A 24,655-nucleotide genomic window follows, 5' to 3' on the forward strand; every position below is an offset into this window, starting at 1 on the left:
TTTTTTTAATGGTATTTGTTATCTGCCAAACACTGTACAAGATAATTAGGATGGTCACAGCGCCTATCCCACTTGGGGTTCAGAGTCTATGGCAGAATGAGGAGGATTTAATTCCCATTTTACAGATGAGGGAACTAAGACAAAAATAAGTGATGTGACTTGCCCAAGGTCACTCAGCAGTCAAGTGGCAGAGCCGGGATTAGAACCCAGGTCTTCTGACTCCCAGACCCCAGGCATTTTCCACCAGGCCATGGGAGGGTGGGGGGTTGCATGTATCTGTGTAAGCAAAGATCATAGGTTTCGGAGGAATGGAGAGAGGTGGGCAGAGCGATATTTCAGAAGGATGACCTGTACATGAGCATGGAGGGCTGATGGGTGCAGGACGAAGCTAGAACCAGGGAGTCCGTTGAGAAGGCGGGCATAACAGTCTGGCCAGAATCTGATGAGGGCTGGGCCCGAGGCTTGGGTAGTTCGACATGGGCAGCGAGGGTGAGGAGGGTGCTATCTGAGGGGCCACTCCAGGGTTTGGAGGGGACGGCCGCAGAGGAGGGAAGCCCTTGACCAACACTGACCTCTGGCCAGAAGTAACTACAGGGATTGTAGATAATAGATGCAGGCGCTGGTGGACTCAAATCTTTTTCAAAAAAGGAAGCACGAAAGGCAGATGGCTCCTCGGCGACTATAGGGGAGGGAATCTCAAGTTCCTGAGTGACTTCTACTTTTTTTTTTAAATGGAATTTGTTAAGCACTTAAGTTGGTGGAGAGAACTCCAAAGCCAATCTTTTTTTTTTTTAATGGCATTTATAATCTGCCAAGCACTGTACTAAGATGTGAGATTGATAGATGCAAGCAAATCAGGTCGGACACAGTCCCTGTCCCACACAGTCTTAATCCCCATTTTATAGATGAGGTAACTGAGGCATGGAGAAATGAAGTGACTTGTCCAAGGTCTCACAGCAGACAGGTGGAGGAGTCAGGAGCAGAACCCAGGTTCTTTTAACTCCCAGGCCTGTGCTCTATCCACTATGCCATCCTGCTTCTCTAGTGCTTCTATTTCTAGCCCTGCAGGGGTTCTTGGAATGGGATATAGCAGGGAGAGGGCATGACTTTTAGAAAATAAGTTTCTCCTCACTCCCCAGTTAATATTATTATTAATATATAATTATGTATATAATATATCATAATAATTATGGTATTTGTTAAGAACTTACTATGTGCCAAGCACTGTTCTAAGCATTGGGGTCATACAAGGGAATCAGGCTGTACCATGTGGGGCTCACAGTCTTAATCCCCATTTTACAGATGAGGTAACAGAGGCACAGAGAAGTTAAGTGGCTTGCCCAAGGTCACAGAGCAGACAAGTGGCGGAGCCAGTATTTGAACCCATATCCTCTAAATCCCAAGCCCAGGCTCTTTCCACTAAGCCATGCTTCTTAATAATAATAATGATGGCATTTGTTAAGCTCTTACTATGTGCAAAGCACTACTCTAAGTGCTGGGAAAGATACAAGGTGATCAGGTTGTCCCACTTGGGGCTCACAGTCTTAATCCCCATTTTACAGATGGTGTACCTGAGACATAGAGAAGTCAAATGACTTGCCCAAAGTCACACAGCAGACAAGTGGCTGAGCTGGGATTTGAACCCATGACCTCTGACTCCCAAGCCCATGCTCTTTCCACTGAGCCACGCTGCTTTCCTACCCGCACTTCACTATTCTGCTTGCTAACTACACCTCGCTATCGTTTCTGGGAGCACATCCCCCCCCACCCTTCTCGCCCCTCAAACCCACCAGATCTCAGCTCTCCCCATTTTCGAAGCTTCCTAAAATCACACCACCTCCAATACATATATCCCAACTAATGCACAACAGCTTAGTTATTCAGTTACTTATTCCGCTGTTTCATCCTGATACCGGTGAACTACATTCTATTACCACTATTATCAATAATAATAATAATTATGGTACTTGTTAAGCCCCTATTATGTGCCAAGCATTGTTCTCAGCACTGTGGTAGATTCAAGTTAATCAGGTTGGACACAGCCCCTGTCCCACATGGAGCTCACACTCTTAATCCCTATTTTACAGATGAGATAACTGAGATCCACAGAAGTTAAGTGACTTGCCCAAGGTCACACAACAGGCACGTGGCACAGCCAGTATTAGAATCCAAGTCCTTCTGACTCCCAGGCTCATTCTCTATCCACTAGGCCACACTGCTTCTCTTCTCCAATGCTCTGGATTTTAAGATCAGTTCTAGTTACTTGTCTAGTGTATAAGCTCATTATGGACAGGGGACATGTAGGCTAATTCTGTTGTAGCAGAATTCTCTCCCAAGTGCTTAATACCACGATCTGCACAAAGCAAGCGCTCAATACATAAGATTGATTGATTGATGGCTCCTTGAGGGCTGTGAACATGTATCTGGCTTTTGATGGACTTTCCCCAGTGCTTAGTGCTTTGCTTCACACTTAACAGGAGCCCTGTAAATATCCTGGATTAGTTGATTGATTGAGTGTAGGTTTTGGGTTTTACAGGACTAGGCAAGCCCTTTGCCTTACCAAATAATCAGTGGTATTTATTGACTGCTTACTGTGTGCAGAGGACTGTACTAAGCACCTGGGAGAGTGATACAACAGAGTTGGCAGACATGATTCCTGGCCTTAAGGACAGGAGCAGTGTGGTTTAGGAGATTAGAGCACAGGCCTGGGAGTCAGAAGGCCATGGGTTCTAATCCCAGCTCCACCACTTGTCTGCTCTGGGACCTTGGGCAAGTCACTTCACTTTTCTGAGCCTCACCTGTAAAATGGGAATTAACAGTGTAAGTCCCGTGTGGGACAGGGACTGTGTGCCCCTTGATTAGCTGATATCTACCTCAGCACTTAGAACAGTGCTTGGCATATAGTAAGTACTTAACAAATAGCACAATTATTATGAATTATTATTATTTACAATCTAGTGTTGAAGGCCAGCATGAAAACAAATTAGGTAGGGGAAGCAGCAGAGTATAAGTCCCTATCCCTAAATGCTGTGCTGACCAAAGTGCTTAAGGGTGCCTGGTGGCTACAGCACGGGCCTGGGAGTCAGAAGGACCTGGGTTCTAATTCCGGTTCTCTATTGTCTGCTGTGTGACCTCGGGCAAGTCACTTCACTTTTCTGGGCCTCAACTCTCATTTCACAGATGAGGTAACTAAGACTGTGACCCCATGTGGGACATGGACTGTGTCCAATCTGATTAGCCTGTATCTACCTCAGAGCTTAGAACAGTGCCTGGCACACAGTAAGCACTTTAACAAATACCATTTAAAAAAAAAAGAGAGAGAGGGTAGAGTGGGGAAGAAAATCCAAGTTAACAAACCCAAGTGCCCAGATGATGCAGAAGAGAGGACAAATAGGGTGGGGGGGAAAAAGGGGCTAGCCATGCTAGCCTCTTGGAGGACATATGATTTATTTTGGGTTTTGAAGATGGGGAGTGGTGGTCTTGCTGGATATGAAGGGGGAGGGAGTTCCAGGTAGAAGGGAGGATGTGAAGAAGGGGTTGATGGTGAGAGACAAGATCAAGGTGCAGTGAGTAGGTTGGTGTTAAAGGAGCAAAGTGTGCGTCTTGGTTGTAGTGGGAGATTAGCAAGGTGTGGTAGGAAGGGGAGAGCTGAGCGCCTTAAGGGCGATGGTAAGCAGTTTCTTTTTGATGTGGAGGCAGATGGGCAACCATTGGAAGGTTTTTGAGGACAACGGAGATGTGGACTGAACAGCTTTTTAGAAAAATGATCTGGGCGACAGAGTGAAGTAAGGACAGGAGAAGGAAGACACTGGAGGTCGGCTGATTAGGAATTGGGCAGAATAAGATAAGCACTTGGATCAGCATGGCAGCAGCTTGGATGGACAAGGAAGGGTGGATTCCAGAGATGTAACGAAGGAAAGACCGACAGGGTTTGGTGACAAATTGAAAACGGTCCCCTTTCCCCTCCTCCCGACAGGGTTACCGGTACACTGCTCAGAAGCAGAGCGCACACCCAAATTGCCACTCTCCTAAGATCCCCCAACCTGGCCTGTTCTCTTGGCTGGAGAGGGTAGCGGCTACATCGTGGATCCCAAAGTCCTGAGGTCAGGGGAGGGAGAGATGTTTCCCACCCCACCACCCGACCATTCAGGACAACTGAGCATAGTGGATAAAGCACGGGCCTGGGAGTCAGAAAGTCATGGGTTCTAATCCTGACACCACCACTTGTTTGCTGTGTGACCTTGGGAACGTCACTTCGCTGGGCCTCAGTTACCTCATCTGGAAAATGGGGATAGAGACCGTGAGCCCCACGTAGGACAGGGACTGTGTCCAACTCAATTTGCCTGTATCCACCCCAACTCCTGGTACATAGTAAGCACTTAAATATCATTATTAATTAACGGAGTGGTGACGGCAGCTCTGGGCCAAGGACATCGCAGACTGGAGGGGTCCCAGCACCCGTTCCCTCCCAGCAGTGAGATGCCGGATTCTTGCTGCTGCTGAATTGGCTGCATTCTCCCCTGAGCATTCAGGCCTCATAAACTGTGGATACTTGGCTTCTATCATGATTATAGTAGCTGCTACGTGGGCCAGAAGCTCAGGACTACCTGCTTTCTCTCTCTCTCTGACCTCCCCAGGCCCTAAAACCACACCAGCCCTGAAGATGGGTTGGATTCTTATTCATTCATATTCTTGTTCTCTCTTCTCTCTCTCTCATATCCCACCAAGTTGGGTCGATCTGACACCCCTTGGTGCAGCCTAGAGGATTTAGAGAACAGATTCCCAAGGGATAGCCAGGGAGGCGAAAAGCTGGCAGGGTGGGGTGGCTGAAGGCCACAACCCTGGGGCCTCCCTTACAGGGGGTTGCCTGCTGTGTGAGCTTGGGCAGGTCACAGCTTCTCTGTGCCTCAGTTTCCTCCAGACTGTGAACTCATTGTGGGCAGGAATGTGTCTATTTGTTGTTTTACTGTACTCTCCCAGGCGCTTTGTAAAGTACTTTGCACACAGTAAATGCTCGATAAATTCAACAATCTCTAGACTATAAGCTCATTGTGAGCAGGGATTATGTCCGTTGCATTGTACTTTCCCAAGTGCTTAGTACACTGCTCTACACACAGTAAGTGCTCATTAAATACGATTGACCGACTGACTCATCTATGAAATGGGGATTCGATACCTGTTCTTCCTCCTACTTAAGACTGAGAGTCCCATGTGGGATAGACACCGTGTCCAACCTGATTAACTCACAGCTAATCCCGTGCTTAGAATACTGCCTGGCCCACAGGCAATGCTTAAGTGCTTAACCAATACCATTAAAAAAAAAACTCTTGGAAGAAGCAAGGAGAGCGTCAATCTGACGGAGAGCGTCAATCTGACGACACCATTCCCTCCGCAAGACAGCAAGCCCAAATAGGCCCAGGGACATTCAGGTTGAAACTGGGGCTCCCCTGTGGGAAGGAGGAAGTTTCTGCTCAGTGCTGTGGTCTGCTTCCTACCCAAGGGATCTTCGGAGATCCCTGACCTTTCCAGCACCACAGGGGGCTACTTCTGCTTCCCAAAAAACACTGCTGGGATTCTAACCAACTCTGGGAGAAAACTCTCAGCAGCGTGAGGCCCTCCCGTAGAACCAGGGAAGAGAATAATGATATTTTTGTGGCCTAATGGATAGAGCACAGGCCTGAGAGGCAGAAGGACCTGGGTTCCAATCTCGGCTCTGCCATTGGGCTGCTGCTGTATGACCTTGGGCAAATCACTTCACTTCTCAATGCCTCTGTTACCTCAACTGGAAAATGGGGATTAAGACTGTGAGCCCCATGTGGGTCAGGGACTGTGTCCAACCTGATTAGCTTGTATCTACCCCAGAGCTTAGTACAGAGTCTGGCACATAGTAAGCCCTTAACAAATACCTTAAGAAAAGAAAAGAAACCAGGCTGCCTCTACACAAGGTGGGAAGGAAGCTGTGGCTTGGGGTGTCTAGCACAGCCTAGCAGGTCCAGCGGAGAGGGGAATAAACAGAGACTGGGTCACTGCAGCTGCAACCTCCATTCATAAACTTCCAGACTTTACTTTTTATTTTTATTTTTTAAGATATCTATTAGGCACTTACTATGTGCCAGGCACTGTTCTAAGTGCTGGGCTACACACAAGCTAATCAGGTTGGATACAGTCCATGTCCCACATGGAGTTCACCATCTTACTTCCCATTTTACAGATGAGCTGAGACACAGAAAAGTAAAGTGACTTGTTCAAGGTCACCAACTAGACAACTCCAAGGTCACCCAGGAAAGCAGTATGGCTTAGTGGATAGAGCCCAGGTCTGGGAGTCAGAGGACCTGGGGATTCTAATCCTGGCTCTGCCACTTGTCTGCTGTATGACCTTGGGCGAGTTGCCTCATTTCTCTGGGCCTCAGTTCCTTCATCTATAAAATGGGGATGAATGTTGTTAGCCCCACGTGGGACAGGGCTGTGTCCAACTTGCTTAACTTGTATCTACTTGTGCTCGAGCTTACTACAGTGCCTGGCACATAGTAAGTGCTTAACAAATACTATTATTATTATTACCTCAGCGTTTAGAACAGTGCTTGATACAAAGTAAGTGCCTAACAAATATCATTATTAATACTACAAGTGGGGGAAATATTATTTTATTATTTTATTTTGTTAATGAGGTGTACATCCCCTTGATTCTATTTATCGTGATTATGTTGTCTTGTTTTTGTCCATCTGTCTACCCGATTAGACTGTAAGCCCGTCATTGGGCAGGGATTGTCTCTATCTGTTGCCGAACTGTTTATTCCAAGCGCTTAGTACAGTGTTCTGCACATAGTAAGGGCTCAATAAATACTATTGAATGAATGAATGGGACTAGAACCCAGGTCCTTCTGCCTCCCCGGCTGACACTCTATCCACTGGCCACATTTAAGCACTTACGTATGTCCATCTATACAATATCAAGCATTATTCTAAACACTGGGGTACATATAGGTCAATCAGGTAGGGGACAGACCTTGTCCCAAATGGGGCTCACAGTGTAGGTGGGAGGAAGAGCATGCTGAATTCCTATTTTATAGATGGGGCAGCTGAGGCCCTGAGAAGTTTAGTGACTGGCCCAAGGTCACACAGTAGGCAATTGGTAGATCCAGGATTAGACTTGGAGGCTTAGAAATATGATAGATCCCACGCTGGGAGCCGACATGCAGCTTTCCAGCTGAAGACCCTGGGGATTTAAATTGAAAAATGGTGGTAACTATGTCACCACAATAACACATTAATGTAATCTGACAGGAAACCACACGAAACTCATAACTAAAATAGCAATTAGTAAAATGAAGTCATGAAACCGATTGAATTACGTCCAGCTGATAAATGACCCTTTCTTGCCACGACTTTCTTGCGGTGCGGAGCGACTGGTAATCAATGCTGACAAACCACACAACCCAGTCCCCTGGCGAGGCTGGTGCCAGGTCGACCCACATGAGGCCGGGTGCCCTCTGGATGCCCTCCTCCCCGCTGTCTCCTTAGCCTCTGCCTCCCGCAGAAACAGGACGGCCACCGGCCCCGAAATGGCAAGTTAGCTTGACGCGGGGGCAAGGCCCTTTCCTTCTTCTTGGAATCCATGAGGGGGTAGGGTCTCGAGGGGTTCGCCCCGCCCCCAAATCTGGAAAAGAGGAAGGCTCTTCCAGCCCCTTTCTGCAGTCCACTGCCAATTCTTTCCTTAAAATCCACTTCTCCAAAGCCTTCCTACTCCCTCTCCCTTCTGCAGTGCCCTCATCCTTGGATCTGGTTCCTTTATTCACCCCACCCTCAGCACTTATGTATATATCTACAATTTATTTATATTACCACTGTGTCTACCAACCGTGTTGTACTGTGCTCTCCCACCACTTAGTACAGTGCTCTTCACATGGTAAGTGCTCAGCAAATGTGACTGCTCGGTTTGCTGATTGATTTCCTAGGCTGCCTGACGCGGCTCCGTCAATGTCGTCGTCACTGGGGAATGTGGAAGCTTTCTTTATCTGCCTTCGCCAGGATTTCTCCACGGGAAATCCCGCTCCACGGGAACGGACGTCAGGGGCTCTGCTCTTCGTTCCCGGTTGTCCCCCCTGCCCCGGAACCCTGCTCCTTCCTCAAAAGGCCAGGCTGGCCTAGATTCTTCCCAAGGAAGCGCCAGATTGAAGTGGAGACAAATGACTCACCCCTACTTCCTATACTCCAGGAATTCTGCAGCAATTGGCTAAATCTCCTGCTCTCTTTAATTACAGCACTGCCCTGCTGACGCCTCAACAACGCCTCAAGGCCCAGAGGAGTGAAGAAAATCGCTCAAGGTCACCCAGCAGACAAGTGGCGGAGCCAGGATTAGAACCCAGCTCCTTCCGACTCCCAGGCCCGTGCTTTAATCACTAGGCCACACTGCTTCTCTGCTGTTTTTCTACCCGGATCAAAGTGAGCCTCTCTCTACCTTAAATTGCCAAAGGAATAGTTTTCCCCACCTCTCATGCGTGGATATGCATGGACCCCCAGACCCTCCTCTCCTCCATATGCTTCACACACACCGTCTCCAGCATGACTTTCTGAAGCAACAAATTATGGCCAAGTGAGACGGCGGGAAGCAGGGCTTCAAAGAAACAATGAGTGAGGTGCCTTTTTTTCTGAATGTTTATGAGTCAGATTGTTTCTAAAGGAAGAGCTCATTTTCTGACTGATTCACCTCCACAGCCGTGAGTAGTAACTTTCCAACGTCGGTCCTGATGTTGATCTTTCAGGCCAAAAGGCCCACACCCTTTGGGGGAATTTCTGGGGCAAAACAAATCCTCATCATTTCTCGCCGCCCTAAAGTAATCTCAAGCCCCTAATTTTTCCAAAATTTTAGCATTTTGCGGGAAAATTTTGAAAAACCCCAGTCCGATCAGCAGCAGGTCTTTGTTCCATCCGAGGGTTCCCGGATATATGCCAGACTGTCCGATATGGGCGGACAGGTGCCTTCAAGTGCTCAGTAAAGTGCTTTGCACACCGTAAATGCTCAATAAATATGATTGAATGACTGAATTTGCTCTGCATCTGCCCAGTTTTCAGGTCTGGTTCAAGGTTTCCCCAATCCATGCTTTCTAATAGTAATAATAACAATAATTATGGTATTTAAGCACTTACTATGCATCAGATGCTGTACTAAGCACTGGAGTAGATCCAAGGTAATTAGGTTGGACACAATCCCTGTCCCAAATAGGGCTCACAGTCTTAATCTCCACTTTACAAATGAGGTAACTGAGGTCCAAAAAAGTAAAGTGCCTTGTCCAAGGTCACCAAGCAGACAAGTGGCGGAGCTGGGATCGGAACCCAGGTCCTTCTGACTCCTAGGCTGGCGCTCTATCCATTAGGCCAGGTTGCTTCTCTACACTCGCTCTGTCAGGAAGGCATCATTTCTATGCCCTGAAGCACCTCCGGATCCAGAGCCGGAGACCTTCTTTTTCACACTACACGAACCGAGTCGGAGAAGGGAGTGAAAAGTACAGCTGAGGCCGACAAAGTCACGGGGTCACAGGAGCCGCTGCCTTATTGAATAAAGCCCAATGCTTGCATCTCAGCTCTCTGCATCTTCTCTCCTCCACCAATTCCCCAGGAAGGGGTGTTTTGGGGCACCTACCCCTGGGCCTACGTCTTACAAGGTCCGGCACCATCTTGAGAATTCAAACAGCCCTTCCACGGGGCCTGAGGGGGGAGACAGCTCTCCCAACAGTCGGCCCCACGGTGAATAGATGTGAAAAGGAGGGGCCCTAGATGTGGAAGGGAGGGGCCCGAGCAGAAGGGAGGGCCCCGGCCCCTGGGAACCCATCATCACAGCCCTGCCTCAGGGACAAGCCCGGGCTTCTTTCCAACACACCCAGTTCACGGTCACTGGGGTGCATAGCAGCGCTGCCAGTTTTAGGGAACGCAGAGTGGTGAATTTTACCGGACTGACCCTCCCCGCCTTCCCTGGGCTCGTAAATATTTAAAGAGTGTCTACATCTTCAAGTGCCTGTCTGGACAGAAATAAACTGGTTATCTAACTAGCGAATCTCCGGAGGGGGCCCTGAGCCTCTTGAGCCCTCCTCCAGGAAATGGTATTCGGTAGGACGTGGCCCCTGGCTTCTCAGCTCGTGTCCTCTTTATGAAGTCGGTTTCGGGCTGAGACTGACTTCCTTAAATGGGCTGGATTTAATCTACGTCGTTCAGTGTGCACACACACCCAGCCCCCGTCACTACCATGAAACTCAGCTGACCCCAGTGTTTTTTATTTTTTCTTTTCCTTCTTTCTCTTTCTCCCCCTCTCTGTGGGGCTGGGTGAGGTGGGTGGGGAACAAAACTAAACACTGCCAAAACTGAATTCCTTCTCTTCCACCCAAACTCTGTCCTCCCCATCACTGTAGACGGTACCACTATTCTCCCTTTCAATCCATACTGTGTGTGGAGCACTGTACTAAGCGCTTGGAAGGGTACAAGAGAACAGAGTTGGTAGACCTGTTCCCTGCCCACCAAGCCCATAACCTTGGTGGTGTCCAGCGTGGACTAGTGGAAAAAGCACAGGCCTGGAAATCAGAAGGACTTGGTTCTAATCCTGGCTCCGCCACTTGCCTGCTGTGTGACCCTAGACAAGTCACTTCACTGGGTCTCATCTGTAAAACGGGGATTAATAAGACTGTGAGCCCCACATGGGACAGGGACTGTGTCCAACCCAATATGCCTGTATCCACACCAGTGCTTAGTACAGTGCCTGACACAGAGTAAGTGCAAAATAATAATAATTGTGGTATTTGTTAAGCACTTACTCTGTGCCAGGCACTGTACTGAGCGCTAGGGTGAATACAAGCAAATTGGGTTGGACACATTCCCCGTCTTGTGTGGGCCTAAGAATCTTAATTCCCATTTTACAGATGAGGTAACTGAGGTCCAGAAAAGTGAAGTGACTTGCCCAAGGTCACCCAGCAGACAAGTGGCGGAGCCAGGATTAGAACCCATGACTTTCTGACTCCCAGACCCGTGTTCTAGCCACTACACCAAGCTGCTTCTGAGCTGCCACCCGGCTGGGGACCTCATCCTGCTTCCAGTCCCAGCTTAGCCTGCGCTCTCCGGCTCCCAACCCCAGGGGATTTGGTTTGGTTGAAGGGTCCCAGGAGGAACCTCGGCTGCAGCCAGGCCATAATGCCAATGGCTCGGGGAGGAGGAAGCCGCCTGCCTCTTTCTGCCTGTTCTGACGGTTCCCAGACCCTGCAGTGGGCACCTCAGAACCCGAGTTTTAGAGCCCAGCTGGAAAAAACCCCATCACCAGCACCAGTGCCAGCCAGCCTCTTTCGGGGAGCGTCATCTGTCACAACCCGGCTTGAACCCCACTCCGGCCTTTTCCCGCAGAAGTCCCAGCTTTGACTGGGATATGATTATTATTATGGTATTTGTTAAGCACTTTCTAGAAGCCAGAAGCCACAGCTTTGCCTGGAATATTATTATTATGGTATTTGGCAAGGCTCCCCATCACCTTGCCCCCTCCTACCTCTCCTCCCTTCTCTCTTCCTACTGCCCACCCCGCACGCTCCGCTCCTCTGCCGCCCACCTCTTCACCGTCCCCCGTTCTCGCCTACCCCGCTGTCGACCCCTGGGCCACGTCCTCCCACTGTCCTGGAATGCCCTCCCTCCTCACCTCCGCCAAACTAATTCTCTTCCCCTCTTCAAAGCCCTTAGAGCTCACCTCCTCCAAGAGGCCTTCCCAGACTGAGCTTCCCCTTTTCCCTCTGCTCCCTCTCTACCGCCCTTTCACCTCCTCTCAGCTAAGCACCCTTTCCTCCCCTTTCCCTCTGCTCCTCCCCCTCTCCCTTCCCCTCCCCTCAGCACTGTGCTCATCCGCTCATTTATATATATTTTTATTACCCTATTAATTTTAATGAGATGTACATCACCTTGATTATATTTATTGCTATTGTTTTAATGAGATGTACATCCCCTTGATTCTATTTATTGCTATTGTTTTTGTCTGTCTCCCCCGATTAGACTGTAAGCCCGTCAATGGGCAGGGACTGTCTCTATCTGTTGCCTATCTGTACATTCCAAGCGCTTAGTACAGTGCTCTGCACATAGTGAGCACTCAATAAATACTACTGAATGAATGAATATGTACCAAGCACTGTACAAAGTGCTGGGGTGGATACAAGCAAATCACGTTGGTCCCTGTCCCACATGGGGTTCACAATCTCAATCCCCATTTTACAAATGAGGGAACTGAGGCACAGAGAAGTGAAGTGACTTGCCCAAAGTCACACAGCAGACAAGTGGCGGATCCGGAATTAGAACACAGGTCCTTCTGACTCCCAGGCCCGTGCTCTATCCACTAGGCCACGCTGCTTCTGTCAAGCATGGACGGAGAGGAAAAGAGCAGGTCCAGGCAGTGTTGTGGAGGGTGAATTTAGGAGTTGAAAGAAGTGGAGCAGCATGGCCTAATGGAGAAAGCCTGGGCTTGGGGGTCAGAGGGACCTGGGTTCTAATCTCAGCCCCACCACCTGCCTGCTTTGTGATCTTGGGCAAGTTACTTAACTTCTCTGGGCCTTGATTTCCTCATTAGTACAACAGGGATTAAATCCCATTCCCTCTACTTACACTGTGAGTCCCATGAGGAAAGGGACTGTATTCTAACCTAGATATATTGTATTTACCCCAGCGCTTAGTATAGGGCTTGGCACATAGTAAACACTTAAATCCCACTATTATTATTACTATTATTATAATTATTAATAAAAGAGGGAGGAGTTCACAGAGAATACTATGGCTGCTGGGACAGGGAGGCTGCTCGTGTTGTCAACTGCGATGGCCTAGCTAGGTGGGGAAGTGGATTTGGGAGGGAGGATGAAGCGGCGTGGCCTAGTGGAAAGAAAACGGGCCTATAAATCATCGGATCAGGGCTCTAATCCAGGCTCTGCCACTTGCCTGAGATGTAACCTTTGGCGGGTCTCCTTGCCCAGTTTCTTCATCTTTAAAAACGGGGATTTAATATTTGTCCTCTCTCCTTCATAAGCATAATGATGGTATTTGTTAAGTGCTTACCATGTGCCAAGCAGTGTTCTAAGCGCTAGGGTCGATTCAAGGTTATCAGGTTGTCCTACGTCGGGCTCACGGTCTTAGTAACTGAGGCACAGAGAAGTTAAGTGACTGCCCAAAGTCACACAGCTGACAAGTGGCAGAGCCGGGATTTGAACCCACGATCTCTGATTCCCAACCCCGTGTTTTTTCCACTAAGCCACACTTCTTCTCATAGCCACGCTGCTTCTCACCTTAGATGGTGAGCCCCATGCGAGACAGGGACTGTGCCCAACTTGATTATTTTGTACCTACCCCAGGGCTGAGTACAGTGCTTGGCACATAGTATGCACTTAAATACCACAATTATCATTGCTATTATTAAGAGTTGCATTTTTAACACACTGAGCTTAAGGGACCAGTGGGACAGTTGAGGGAAGCTACTCTGGAGGTCAGTGGAAATGGAGAGTGCGGAGAAGGTGAAATTTTGGGGTTGGAGAGGTAGATTTGGGAGTCACCCACATGAGGGTGGAGGTTTAAGCCGTGAGAGCGGATGAGCTCCCCAAGGAAGTGAATCAAAAGTGCAAAAGGGAGGTACGTGTTATCAGTCGGGGCAAGGGAGAGATCCAGCTCATCAGGGAGCTAATCTCTGCTCTGGACTGTAATCTCCTCAATCAATGGTATTTAGTTTTTGAGCACTTACTATCTGCAGAGCATTGGATAAAGTGCTTGGGAGAGTTCAATGCCACAAAATAATAATGTTGATATTTGTTAAGCGCTTACTATGTGCCAAGCACTGTTCTAAGCGCTGGGGGAGATACAGGGTAATCAGGTTGTCCCACGTGAGGCTCTCAGTTAATCCCCATTTTACAGATGAGGGAACTGAGGCCCAGAGAAGTTAAGTGACTTGCCCACGGTCACACAGCTGACAAGTGGCAGAGCCGGGAGTCGAACTCATGACCTCTGACTCCGAAGCCCAGGCTCTCTTCCACTGAGCCATGCTGCTTCCCAAGTAAACTTCCCAAATAAGTACATGCATTCCCTGCCCATAACCATTCATTCAATAGTATTTAGTGAGCGCTTGCTATGTGCAGAGCACTGTACTAAGCACTTGGAATGTAAAATTTGGCAACAGATAGAGACAATCCCTGCATAATGACGGGCTCACAGTCTAGTCGGGGGAGACAGACGGACAAAAACAAGACAACATAAACACGATAAATAGAATCAAGGGGATGTACACCTCATCAACAAAATAAATAGGGTAATAAAAACATATACAAATGAGCACAGTGCTGAGGGGATGGGAAGGGAGAGGGTAACTAGCTTGCAGTCTAGCAGCATGGCGTACACTAAGGTCATGGGTTCTAATACACTTGTCTGCTGTGTAACCTTGGGCAAGTCACTTCACTTCTCTGGGCCTCAGTTACCTAGATGGGGCCTGAGACTGCGAGCCCCATATGGGACAGGGACTGTGCTAACCTGATTGGCTTATTTCCGCTCCAGAGATAAGTATAGTGCCTGACATATAGTAAGAGCTTAACAAATACCATTGTAATTATTATTATTATTACCAAGTCAATTGTACTGTACTCTCCCTAGCCTTTAGTCCTGTGCTAATAGCTCATTGTGGGCAGGGAATGTGTTGGTTATATTGTTGTATTGTACCCTCCCAAGTGCTTAGTACAGTGCTCTGCACACAGTAAGCACTCAAAAAACATAACTGATTGATTGGTTTGCTCTACTCTGGTGACCAGGCCAGGCTTTGCTGGCGGCTTCAAAATCAAACCCCATGGAAATAAAGGCTCTTTCCAAAAGACGCCTAAATGTCACCATGGAAAAACCGCCCCAACTCTGATGCCTCGTGGCACGAGTTGTCCTCGGCGGGGATGCCCGGCGATTACGGGGTCCGACAGCCAGAGGACGGGATGCCCAGAGGAAAAAGTTCCCTTCTGGCCCTGAGCCTGTTGAGCCTGACTTCAGGGGCACAAACCATCCAAACGAAATTCTTGGTCAGGGAAAGGAAATGAAACTCATTTCTCAGAGCGCAGTGGGAACCAGGCGGGCGTGTGCTGGTGATCGCATTTGAATGTATGGAGTCTGCAGCAAACTGCATGCATGCAAACTCACTGCTCCTGCCCAAAGCCCAAAGTCAAAAACCCAAGATTCGAGGATGGGGGTGGGGAGGGGGAGACCTGATGACATAAGCCCCCGACCTGGTGAGCTCCCATTGACCAGAGACACCTTTCCATTCATGGAAAAACTAGACAACGTCCAGCCCTGGTGTGGGCGAGGGAGATGGGAGAGGAAGGGGAGGGAGAAGTAAGCGAGAGGGAAGAAAAGAAAGAGGGGAGGGGGCAGGAGGGAAAGATGGAAAAGATAAGGGTCGAAGGGCAAAGACACAGTTCCTGTCCCATGTGAGGCTCACAGTCTCAATCCCCATTTTACAGATGAGGTAACTGAGGCCCAGAGAAGTGAAGTGACTTGCCCAAAGTCACAAAGCAGACAAGTGGCTGAGCCGGGATTAGAATCTATGACCTTCTGACTCTCAGGGCCATGCTCTATCCACCAGACCAAGCTGCTTCTCCACCCATACCTCAGACTTAACATGTCCAAAACACAACTCCTCATCTTTCCACCAAAAAACCTTGTCCACCCAGCTTTCCCTACTACTGTAGACACCACCAAAATCTTCCACCTCACAAGCCTGTAACCTTGGCATTATACTTGTCTCATCTCTCTCAATCGTCTGTTCAACTTGTCACCAATTCCTGTCAGTTCTACCTTCACAGCTTCACTAAAATGCACCCTTTCCTCACCATCCAAACTGCTACGACCCTGATCCAAGCACTTAAATCCCGCCTTGATTACTGCATCAGCCTCCTGCCTCTTGTCTCTCCCCACTCTAGTCCTTTCTTCTCTCTGCTGCCCAGATGATTTTTCTAAAAATTGTTCAGTCCAAGTCTCCGAACTCCTCAAGAACCTCCAGTGATTACCCTTCCACCTCTATATCAAACCAAAACACCATATCATTGTCTTGAAGGCCCTCAGATCAGCTCATCTACTCCTATCTTATTTCGCTGATTTCCTACTATGACCCAACCCGCAAGCTTTGCTCTTCTAACACCAGTGCCTCGATCTCTTCTATCTCGCCTTGCCCCAACCTCGCTCTGTCCTGGAACTCCCTCTTCCTTCATATCTGACAGGCCACCATTCTTTTTATCTTCAAAGCCTTATTAAAATCACATCTCCCCTAAGAGGTCTTCCCCCGACTAAGCCCTCATTTCCCCTACTCCCTCTCCCTTCTGCGTCACCCTTGCCCTTTGATCTGTACCCTTCAAGCCCCACTCTCAGCCCCATGGCACTTTGGCATATTGTCATATTTTAATGCCTGTCTCCCCCTCTAGACTGTGAGCATCTGGTGGGCAGGCAACTCGTCTCTCAACACCCTTATTGAGAAGCAGCATGGCTTAAAAAGCATGGGCCTGGGAGTCAGAGGGCTGGGTTCCAATTCGGGCTGGGATCCAATTCTGGCTCTGCCACTTGTCTGCTGTGTGACCTTGGGTAGGTCACTTTACTTCGTGCCTCGATTACCTCATCTAGAATGTGGGGATGAAGACTGGGAGCCCTATGTGGGACAGGAATTGTGTCTCATCTGATTATAATAATAGTAATAATAATAATGGTATTTGTTAAGCACTTACTATGTGCCAGGCACTGTTCTAACACGCTGGGGTAGATACAAGATAATTGGGTTGGAGAGAGTCCCTGTCCCACTCATTCATTCATTCATTCAATAGCATTTATTGAGCATTTACTATGTGCAGAGCACTGTACTAAGCGCTTGGAATGTAGAATTCGGCAACAGATAGAGACGATCCCTGCCCAGTGACGGGCTCACGGTCTAATCCGGGGAGACAGACAGCAGAGCAAAACAGAACGAAACAAAAACAAGACCACATTATCACAATAAATAGAATCAAGGGGATGTACACCTCATTAACAAAATAAATAGGGTAATAAATATCAGGGCTCACAGTCTTAATCCCCATTTTGCAGATGAGGTAACTGAAGTTCAATGTAAGAGAAGTTCAGTGATTTGCCCAAGGTCACACGGCAGGCGAGTGGCGGAGCTGGGATTAGAACCCATGACCTTCTGACTTCCAGGCCCATGCTCTGTCCACTAGGCCATGCTGCCTCTCTATTACCTGGTATCTACGCCAGCACTTAATACACATATTCCTGGCACTTGGGAAGCGCTTAATAAATACTGGGTTTTTGTGTACGTGTGAATGTATGTGTGTTAGGCTAGACTCCTTAAACAGGCACCTCTTTGGGGAAGCGAAGAAAGGTAAGCCCTGCCATCTTGTGGTGGCTTTCATGAAAATAGAGCCATTCTCCCACTCGAGGTAGACTCTTGGGACACCAGGAGGCCGTGAAATTCTCCCACGCGCTTTCAGGAAATTCCAGTCGGACATCTTTTAAGGCCTCTGGCCAGTTTGGGGAGCGGTGCTCAGACCCCTGAAGGTTAGAGGGGGCAGGATATGCCCACTCCCATCAGAGAGATGTGCACATCTGCTCTTGGGCAGACCGGCTCACACCAAGAAAAACAGCCTCTTTGCAAGGATAAGAAGAAGAATAATCACAGTGGTTGTTGTTAAGTGCTTTCCAGGTGCCACACACTGATCTACGTGCTGGGGTAGATAGAAAATAATCAGGTTGGACACAATCCCTGTCCCACATGGGGCTCTCACTTTTAGTCCCCATTTTCCAGATGAATAATAATAATAATAATGATGTTGGTATTTGTTAAGTGCTTACTATGTGCAGAGCACTGTTCTAAGCTCTGGGGTAGATATGGAGTAATCAGATTGTCCCACATGAGGCTCACAGTCTTCATCCCCATTTTACAGATGAGGGAACTGAGGGACAGAGAAGTAAAGTGAATTGCCCACAGTCACACTGCTGACAGGTGGCAGAGCCGGGATTTGAACCCATGACCTCTGGCTCCCAAGCCTGTGCTCTTTCCACTGAGCCATGCTGCTTCTCTGGAACTGAGGCCCAGAGAAGTGACTTGTCCAAGGTCACACAGCAGACATTTGGCAGAGCCAGGATTAGAACCCAAGTGCTCCCAACTCCCAAACCTGTGCTCTAGCCACTGAACAACACTGCTTCTCAACCTCCCACTCGGGGAGAGCCGTTGTTTTCCTGGCTCTCCCAAATGTGTTATCGTAGGCCCACGAGGCCTCGGAATGTCTTAAAGCGGGACATGTTTACAGACTTCAACGCAAGCGATTACACTCCTGCTCTTCCCACGCCATCAGGCATCCAACCGCAAACAGTTCTGTCCTCTGTGAAGCGGATCTACCAGGCCAGAAAGACGATGACTGTTCCGTCAGGTTTCTGTCCTCAGAGACCACCGGTTCCAGAAGGGGTTCAAAAGGAAAAATTACTGAGGGGATTCTCCCCGCCTGCCCAGTCTACCCGGGGTCAGCCTGGCTGGGAGCAACAGCTAGGAGTTAGCAGCTGGCACCTAGAGCCACAGCAGGGATGGAGCAAGTCGGCTAGCGAAACGCTGAGCAGCACCTGGCGTTTCTGGCAAAATAAAATCCTGAGGCAGGGCTAGGGGATGGGGAGCTTCAGGGAGGATCGGCAGAGGGCCAGGGAGTTAAGTCAACTGTTCTCCATCGCTACCACATTAATACACTCACTCATCCTATCCCACCTAAATTACTGCATCAGCCTCCTTGCTGAATTCCCAACATCCTGTCTCTCCCTATGCCAGTCCATTTTTCACTCCACTGCCGGGATCATTTTTCTACAGAAACATTCAGGACATGTCACCCCCCCTCAAAAACTTCCAGTGGTTGCCTATCCACCTCCATATCAAAAACTCCTCACCATTGGCTTTAAAACATTCCATCACCTTGCCCACTCCTACCTCACCTCATTTCTCTCCTTCTACAACCCAGCCTGCATACTTTGCTCCTCTGGTGCTAACCTTCTCACTGTGCCCTGATCTAGCCTTTCTTGCCTCTGACTCCTGGCTCAATTCCTGCCTCTGGCCTGGAACCCCCACCCTCCTCAAATTCAACAGACAATTACTCTCCCTCAAACCCCCAACCCTGGTTCGAAGCCTTATTGAAGACATATTTCCTCCAAGAGGCCTTCCCAGACTAAGCCCCACAGTTCCTCACCTCTCACTCCCTTCGCTCTTCCCCATCTCCTTTCCCAGCCCCAAAGCACTTATATATCTATATCTGTAATTTTATTTATTAGTTTGATGTCTGTGTCCCCCATCTTGACTGTGAGTTCAATGTGGGCAGCGAATGTCACTATTTATTGTTGCCTTGTACTTTCCCAAGCGCTTAGTACAGTGCTCTGCACACAGTAAGCGTTTAATAAATACGACTGAATGAATGAATTTATTGAGCGCTTACTGTGACCACAGCATTGTACTAATCAATTGGGAGAGTACAATATGACAATTTAACAGATACAGTTCCCTGCCTACAGTGATCTTACAGTCCAGAGAGCTCCCCATAAAGGGGTAGAACGGGGTGCTAGGATGGGGGAGGGGAGAGTGACTTCCTGCTTCCTTGGCCAGACTCCCAGACTTTGCTCGGCCCATTCCCTCTGACCTTTTCAGCTGGAGGCCGGAAAGAGAAAACTCCGTCACAGTTCAATTCTGCCTGATGGCTCATGGAGTTGTGACTCCATTCATTCAATCGTATTTATTGATTGACTGACTGACTGGAGGCGGGATTTCCAGAATTTGGGGAGGGGGCAAGAGCCAAGGCCTGGCAGATTTGAAAGGGGAGGGGTAGTGGCTGAAGCCATCCAGGCCGGGCTTCTGCCTCAGACCAAGGAGGTCACGGCCCCCCTGACAATCCCTCAACAGGCTGGTCGGCTGCCCCTGCTCCCGACCGCATGCTCACCGTGCCTCCCTCGACCCACCCCACACCTCCCAAGCAGCATGGTGTAGTGGATAAAGCATGGGCCTGGGAGTCAGAAGGTCATGAGTTCTAATCCTATCTCTGTCCCTTGTCTGCTGTGTGACCTCAGGCAAGTCACTTCACTTCTCTGGGCCTCAGTTACCTCATTAAAATGGGGATTAAGACTGTGAGCCCTTCAGGGGACAAGGACTCTGTCCAACTCGATTTCTTTATATCCACCCCAGCACTTAGTACAATGCCTGGCACATAGTAAGCGCTTAACAAATATCATTATTATTAGTCACGGTGCGGTGGTTTCCCATTTTTGGAAGAATAAAGGAGGTTTGGGGAAGATGTATGCCCCCAAATTCTCTCTGCTTGCCCTCAGCATGGCGTGGCACTCTCTGGCCTTCTCCACCGCCTACCTTCTCACAGTTTTAACTGAGCAGTCCACCCTCCAGGGGTCCTCAGTTTCTGGTGTCTACGGCACTTAGGTACATATCTGTAATTTATTTAAGCTCCTTGTGGGCAGGGAATGTGTCTGTTTATTGTTGTACTGTCCTTTCCCAGGCACTTAGTGCAGTGTTCTACACACAGTAAGCGCTCAATAAATACAATCGAATAAATGAATACTACTGTATTTATTAAATGACAATCTCTATAAGAGCAGAGAGATACAAAGGTTTAATCAGACTGAACCCGGTACCCATTCTACATGATGTTCAGAATCCAAGAGTTAAGGAGAATGAATTATCTTATCCTCACTTTCCAAAGAGGTCCCTGAAGCCCAGAGAAGTTAAGTGTCTTGTTCACGGTCACACAGTCCACTGGCACAGTTGGGACCAGAGCTCGGGTCTCCTGACTCCCTGTCTCGTGCTCTTTCTGCTAGGCCTCGCTGCCTAAGCCGCCAACGCTTCAAACTTTCCTGCAGCTCAAGCAGCTCACCCTCTACAGAGATGTTCTCTGCAACAAGGCAGAATGGACTACTGGGCCCATCCATGTTGGTGCCCTGCACTTAGGACAGTGCTTGTCACAGAGTGAGTGCTTAACGAATACCGTAATTATTATTATTATTTCTGCCTCAACTAAACAGTGCGTGACGCTGAGTAGCAGGGGACGGAGAGAGGAACATAAAGACGAAATACCTGCCACTTCTTCCCAGTCTCTGCTGGCAGTTTAGAATGGCGGGAGACCCAGGGGCATGACTGAGATGCTCTCATCCCCACTGCCAGTACTGCCCTCCCATTCCCAGCCCGCCCTTCCCTAGGGGTCCCCAAGGACACCTGTGGGCAGCCAGGCTCCTCCCACCACAACCCTGGGGAAGGCTGGGGGGAACAGAAGATTGACCATTTGTGAAATGGGAGAGGCAACGAACACATCTCTACCTTTTGTCTCTCAGCCAGACTCCATTTTTTTTTGAGGGGGGCAGAAGGGGAGCTGTAAGACATACAGGATTTGTGGAGCCCTCATAGGACAGGGAGGGTCCTGGGGTGACCCAAGAGCCGTGCCCAAGACTCACTTGGAGAAAATGGTCATGAGCTTCCTCCTGTTTCTTCGGGGTTCTGAATCTTCATCGAACTCCTCCATGTCCTTGCCCAGAAAGACCTCCTGGTGAAACTCCTTGTTAAGGTGCCCGTCCATCTCCATCTTGACCCCATTCAGGTGGTCCGGGGGAAGGATTTCATTCTCATCTCTGTCGGTTCCCTTCTCCTTTAAGGCCGAATTGTTAGCCGGCCTGGCGTAGACGTCCATGAGCAGAAAGACTAGCAGGAGGGATATGTAAAGAGAGCCCAGGCTGCAGAGAAAGGCCTGCTTGGACATCATCTTGCCTTGGGACCCAGGCGCCGCCCCACGCAGATTCTCGCCCCAGCTGGGCCTGGGGATTGATATGCAAGAGAGAAATGGGAAAGTCAGAGTCACTTTCTCCCCCTCTCATTCATTCAATCGTATTTACTGAGCACTTCCTGTGTGCACAGCGCTGCACTGAGCACTAGGGAGAGTACAACGCAACAATAAACACACACATTCCCTGCCCACAACGAGCTTACAGTCTACAGGAGGAGACAGACATTAATATAATGTCTCTCCTTCCCTCTCTTCCTGCTTCCCTCCCTCTGTCCATTAGCCCCTCACCCAGCAACTCAATTTTAAGGACAGAGGAACCATGTTAAGCTGTGTGACCCATCACCATTCTTTTGGGTTGACCTAGTTGGGAACATTTACTCAGCTGGAAACACAAAGCAAACCTAGCCATCTGTAATGTTTACCTTCCAAAAGTCAAAGGTTATTTATACAAGGAGGTAAAGGAAGCAATCCAGAATGCCTAGAAACCCAACCTATTACCGTTCCCCAACAGGAAGGCCTTCCCCAAGCCCAGGGAGCACAAAGGGGGCCACTGAGCCAAGGGGCTCAGCCAGTCAGCCATATTTATTGAGTGCTTATTGTGTGCAGGGCACTGTACTAAGCGCTCAGGAGAGTATGACATAACCAAAAAACAGACACATTCCCTGCCCACAACGAGCTTACAGTCTACTTCTGTCCTGGTGCTCAGAAGTAATAATAATAATAATGATGGTATTTGTTAAGTGCTTACTATGTGCCAAGCACTGTTTTAAGCACTGTTTTAAGCACTGAGGTAGATACAGGATCATCAGGCTGTCCCACGTGGGGCTCATAGTCTTAATCCCCATTTTACCGATGAGAAAACTGAGGCACAGAGAAGTGAAGTAACTTGCCCAAGGTCACACAGCAGACAAGTGGTGGAGACGGGATTAGAACCCATGACCCTCCGAGTCCCAGGACCGTGTTCTATCCACTATGCCAGGCTGCTTCTCTGCAAGTGAGAGAGTTGAGAGCTGCAGATTCCCGCACAAGGCTCACAGCCAACAAGCACTAACTTTGCGACCTGTCAGGGGCATTGCCTCCACTGAGGCAAATCTGAGGGCCCCAAGCCATGGGCAGCAGCAAGGTCATCTCCCGCAGCTGGCACTGAGCCCCTCCTCAGGGTCGAACCCTGACCCTTCCCAGACGGGTCCCAAGGTCCCACACAGACAAGCAGCGTGCCTTAATGTAGAAGCAGTATGATGTAGTGGACAGAGCACGGGCCTGGGGGTCAGAAGGTCATGGGTTCTAATTCTGGCAAAAGGGAGACATATAGTAACGATAATAATCGTGGTATGTGTTCACGATCAGTCAGTGGTATTTATTGAGCACTTTAATTCATTATGATGTTTGTTCAGCACTTACTATGTGCCAGGCCCTCTACTAAGCGCTGGGGTGGAGACAAGCAAATTAGGTTGGACACAGTCCCTGTCCCACATGGGGCTCAGAGTCTTAATCCTCATTTTACAGATGAGGTACCTGAGGCAGAGAGAAGTGATTTGCCCAAGGTCACAGAGCAGAAAGGTGGCAGATCTGGGATTAGAATTAATTCTCCCCCCCTCTTCAAAACCCTACTTCAAGCTCACCTCCTCCAAGAGGCCTTCCCAGACTGAGCTCCCCTTTTCCCTCTGCTTCCTCTACCCCCCTTCACCTCTTCGCAGCTAAACCCTCTTCTCCCCCCTTTCCCTCTGCTCCTCCCCCTCTCCCGTCCCATTCCCTCAGCACTGTACTCGTCTGCTCAACTGTATATATCTTCATCACTCTATTTATTTTGTTTAATGAGATGTACATCACCCTGATTCTATTTATTTGCTATTGTTTTAATGAGATGTTCTTCCCCTTGACTCTATTGCCATCGTTCTTGTCTGCCTGTCTCCCCCGATTAGACTGTAAGCCTGTCAAAGGGCAAGGACTGTCTCTATCTGTTGCCGATTTGTACATTCCAAACGCTTAGTACAGTGCTCTGCACATAGTAAGCGCTCAATAAATACTATTGAATGAATTAGAACCCAAGACCTTCTGACTCCCAGGCCCGTGCTCTATCCACTACACCATGCTGCTTCTCTTACTGTGTGCGGATCATTCTACTAAGCGCTTGGGAGAGTACAATCCAACAGAGTTGGAAGATATCATTCCTGCCCATAAGATAAGCATTTACTATGTGCCAGGCACTGCGGTAGATAGAAGGGGATCCGAAGAGAACCAGCCTCTTTTCCACACAGGGCTCACAGTCCAAAGGGGAGGGAGAATAAATTTGAGGAAACTGAAGCATAGGGAAGTGAAGTGATTTGCCCGAGGTTATCCAGGAGGCAAGTGGAAGAGCTGGGATTAGAACCTGGGAGTCAAGTGGGTCTCTTTCCACTAGGCCACAATGCTTCTGACCCTGCCACCAGGGAATTTATCATCTGGGTGGGAACCAGAAAAACACACACACAGACAAGCAGCATGGCTTAGCAGAGAAGCAACATGATGTAGTGGATACAGCCCGGGGCCTGGGGGTCAGAAGCTCATGGGTTCTAATCCCAGCTCCACCACACGTCTGCTGTGTGACCTTGGGCAAGTTACTTCATGTCCCAGGGCCTCAGTTACCTCAACTGCAAAATGGGGAATAAGAGTGTGAGTCCCATGTGGGACAGGGACTGTGTTTGACCAACTTGAATCTACCCCAGCACTTACAACAGTGCTTGGGACATAGGAAGTGCTTAACAAGTACCAAAATTATTATTAAAAAAAACTGATGGTCCCAGAGGGGTACAAATGGCAGAAGTCTCGGGTACAAATGGCAGACATCTCTCTTTCTGAGC

At 48.8% G+C, this 24,655-nt stretch overlaps 1 protein-coding gene across 1 annotated transcript in view; it reads right to left on the reverse strand.

Moving 5' to 3' along the window:
• Positions 1 to 24,655, reverse strand: part of SDF4 (stromal cell derived factor 4) — a 54,823-nt gene that overhangs the window by 22,251 nt on the left and 7,917 nt on the right. The window contains exon 2 of the mRNA XM_029065529.1: positions 21,490 to 21,846. Coding sequence (XP_028921362.1) covers positions 21,490 to 21,794 — 305 coding nt within the window. The 5' untranslated portion in view covers positions 21,795 to 21,846. The remainder of the gene's footprint in view (positions 1 to 21,489; positions 21,847 to 24,655) is intronic.

Source organism: Ornithorhynchus anatinus, chromosome 5 (genome assembly GCF_004115215.2).
Source record: "Ornithorhynchus anatinus isolate Pmale09 chromosome 5, mOrnAna1.pri.v4, whole genome shotgun sequence".
Taxonomy (NCBI): domain Eukaryota; kingdom Metazoa; phylum Chordata; class Mammalia; order Monotremata; family Ornithorhynchidae; genus Ornithorhynchus; species Ornithorhynchus anatinus.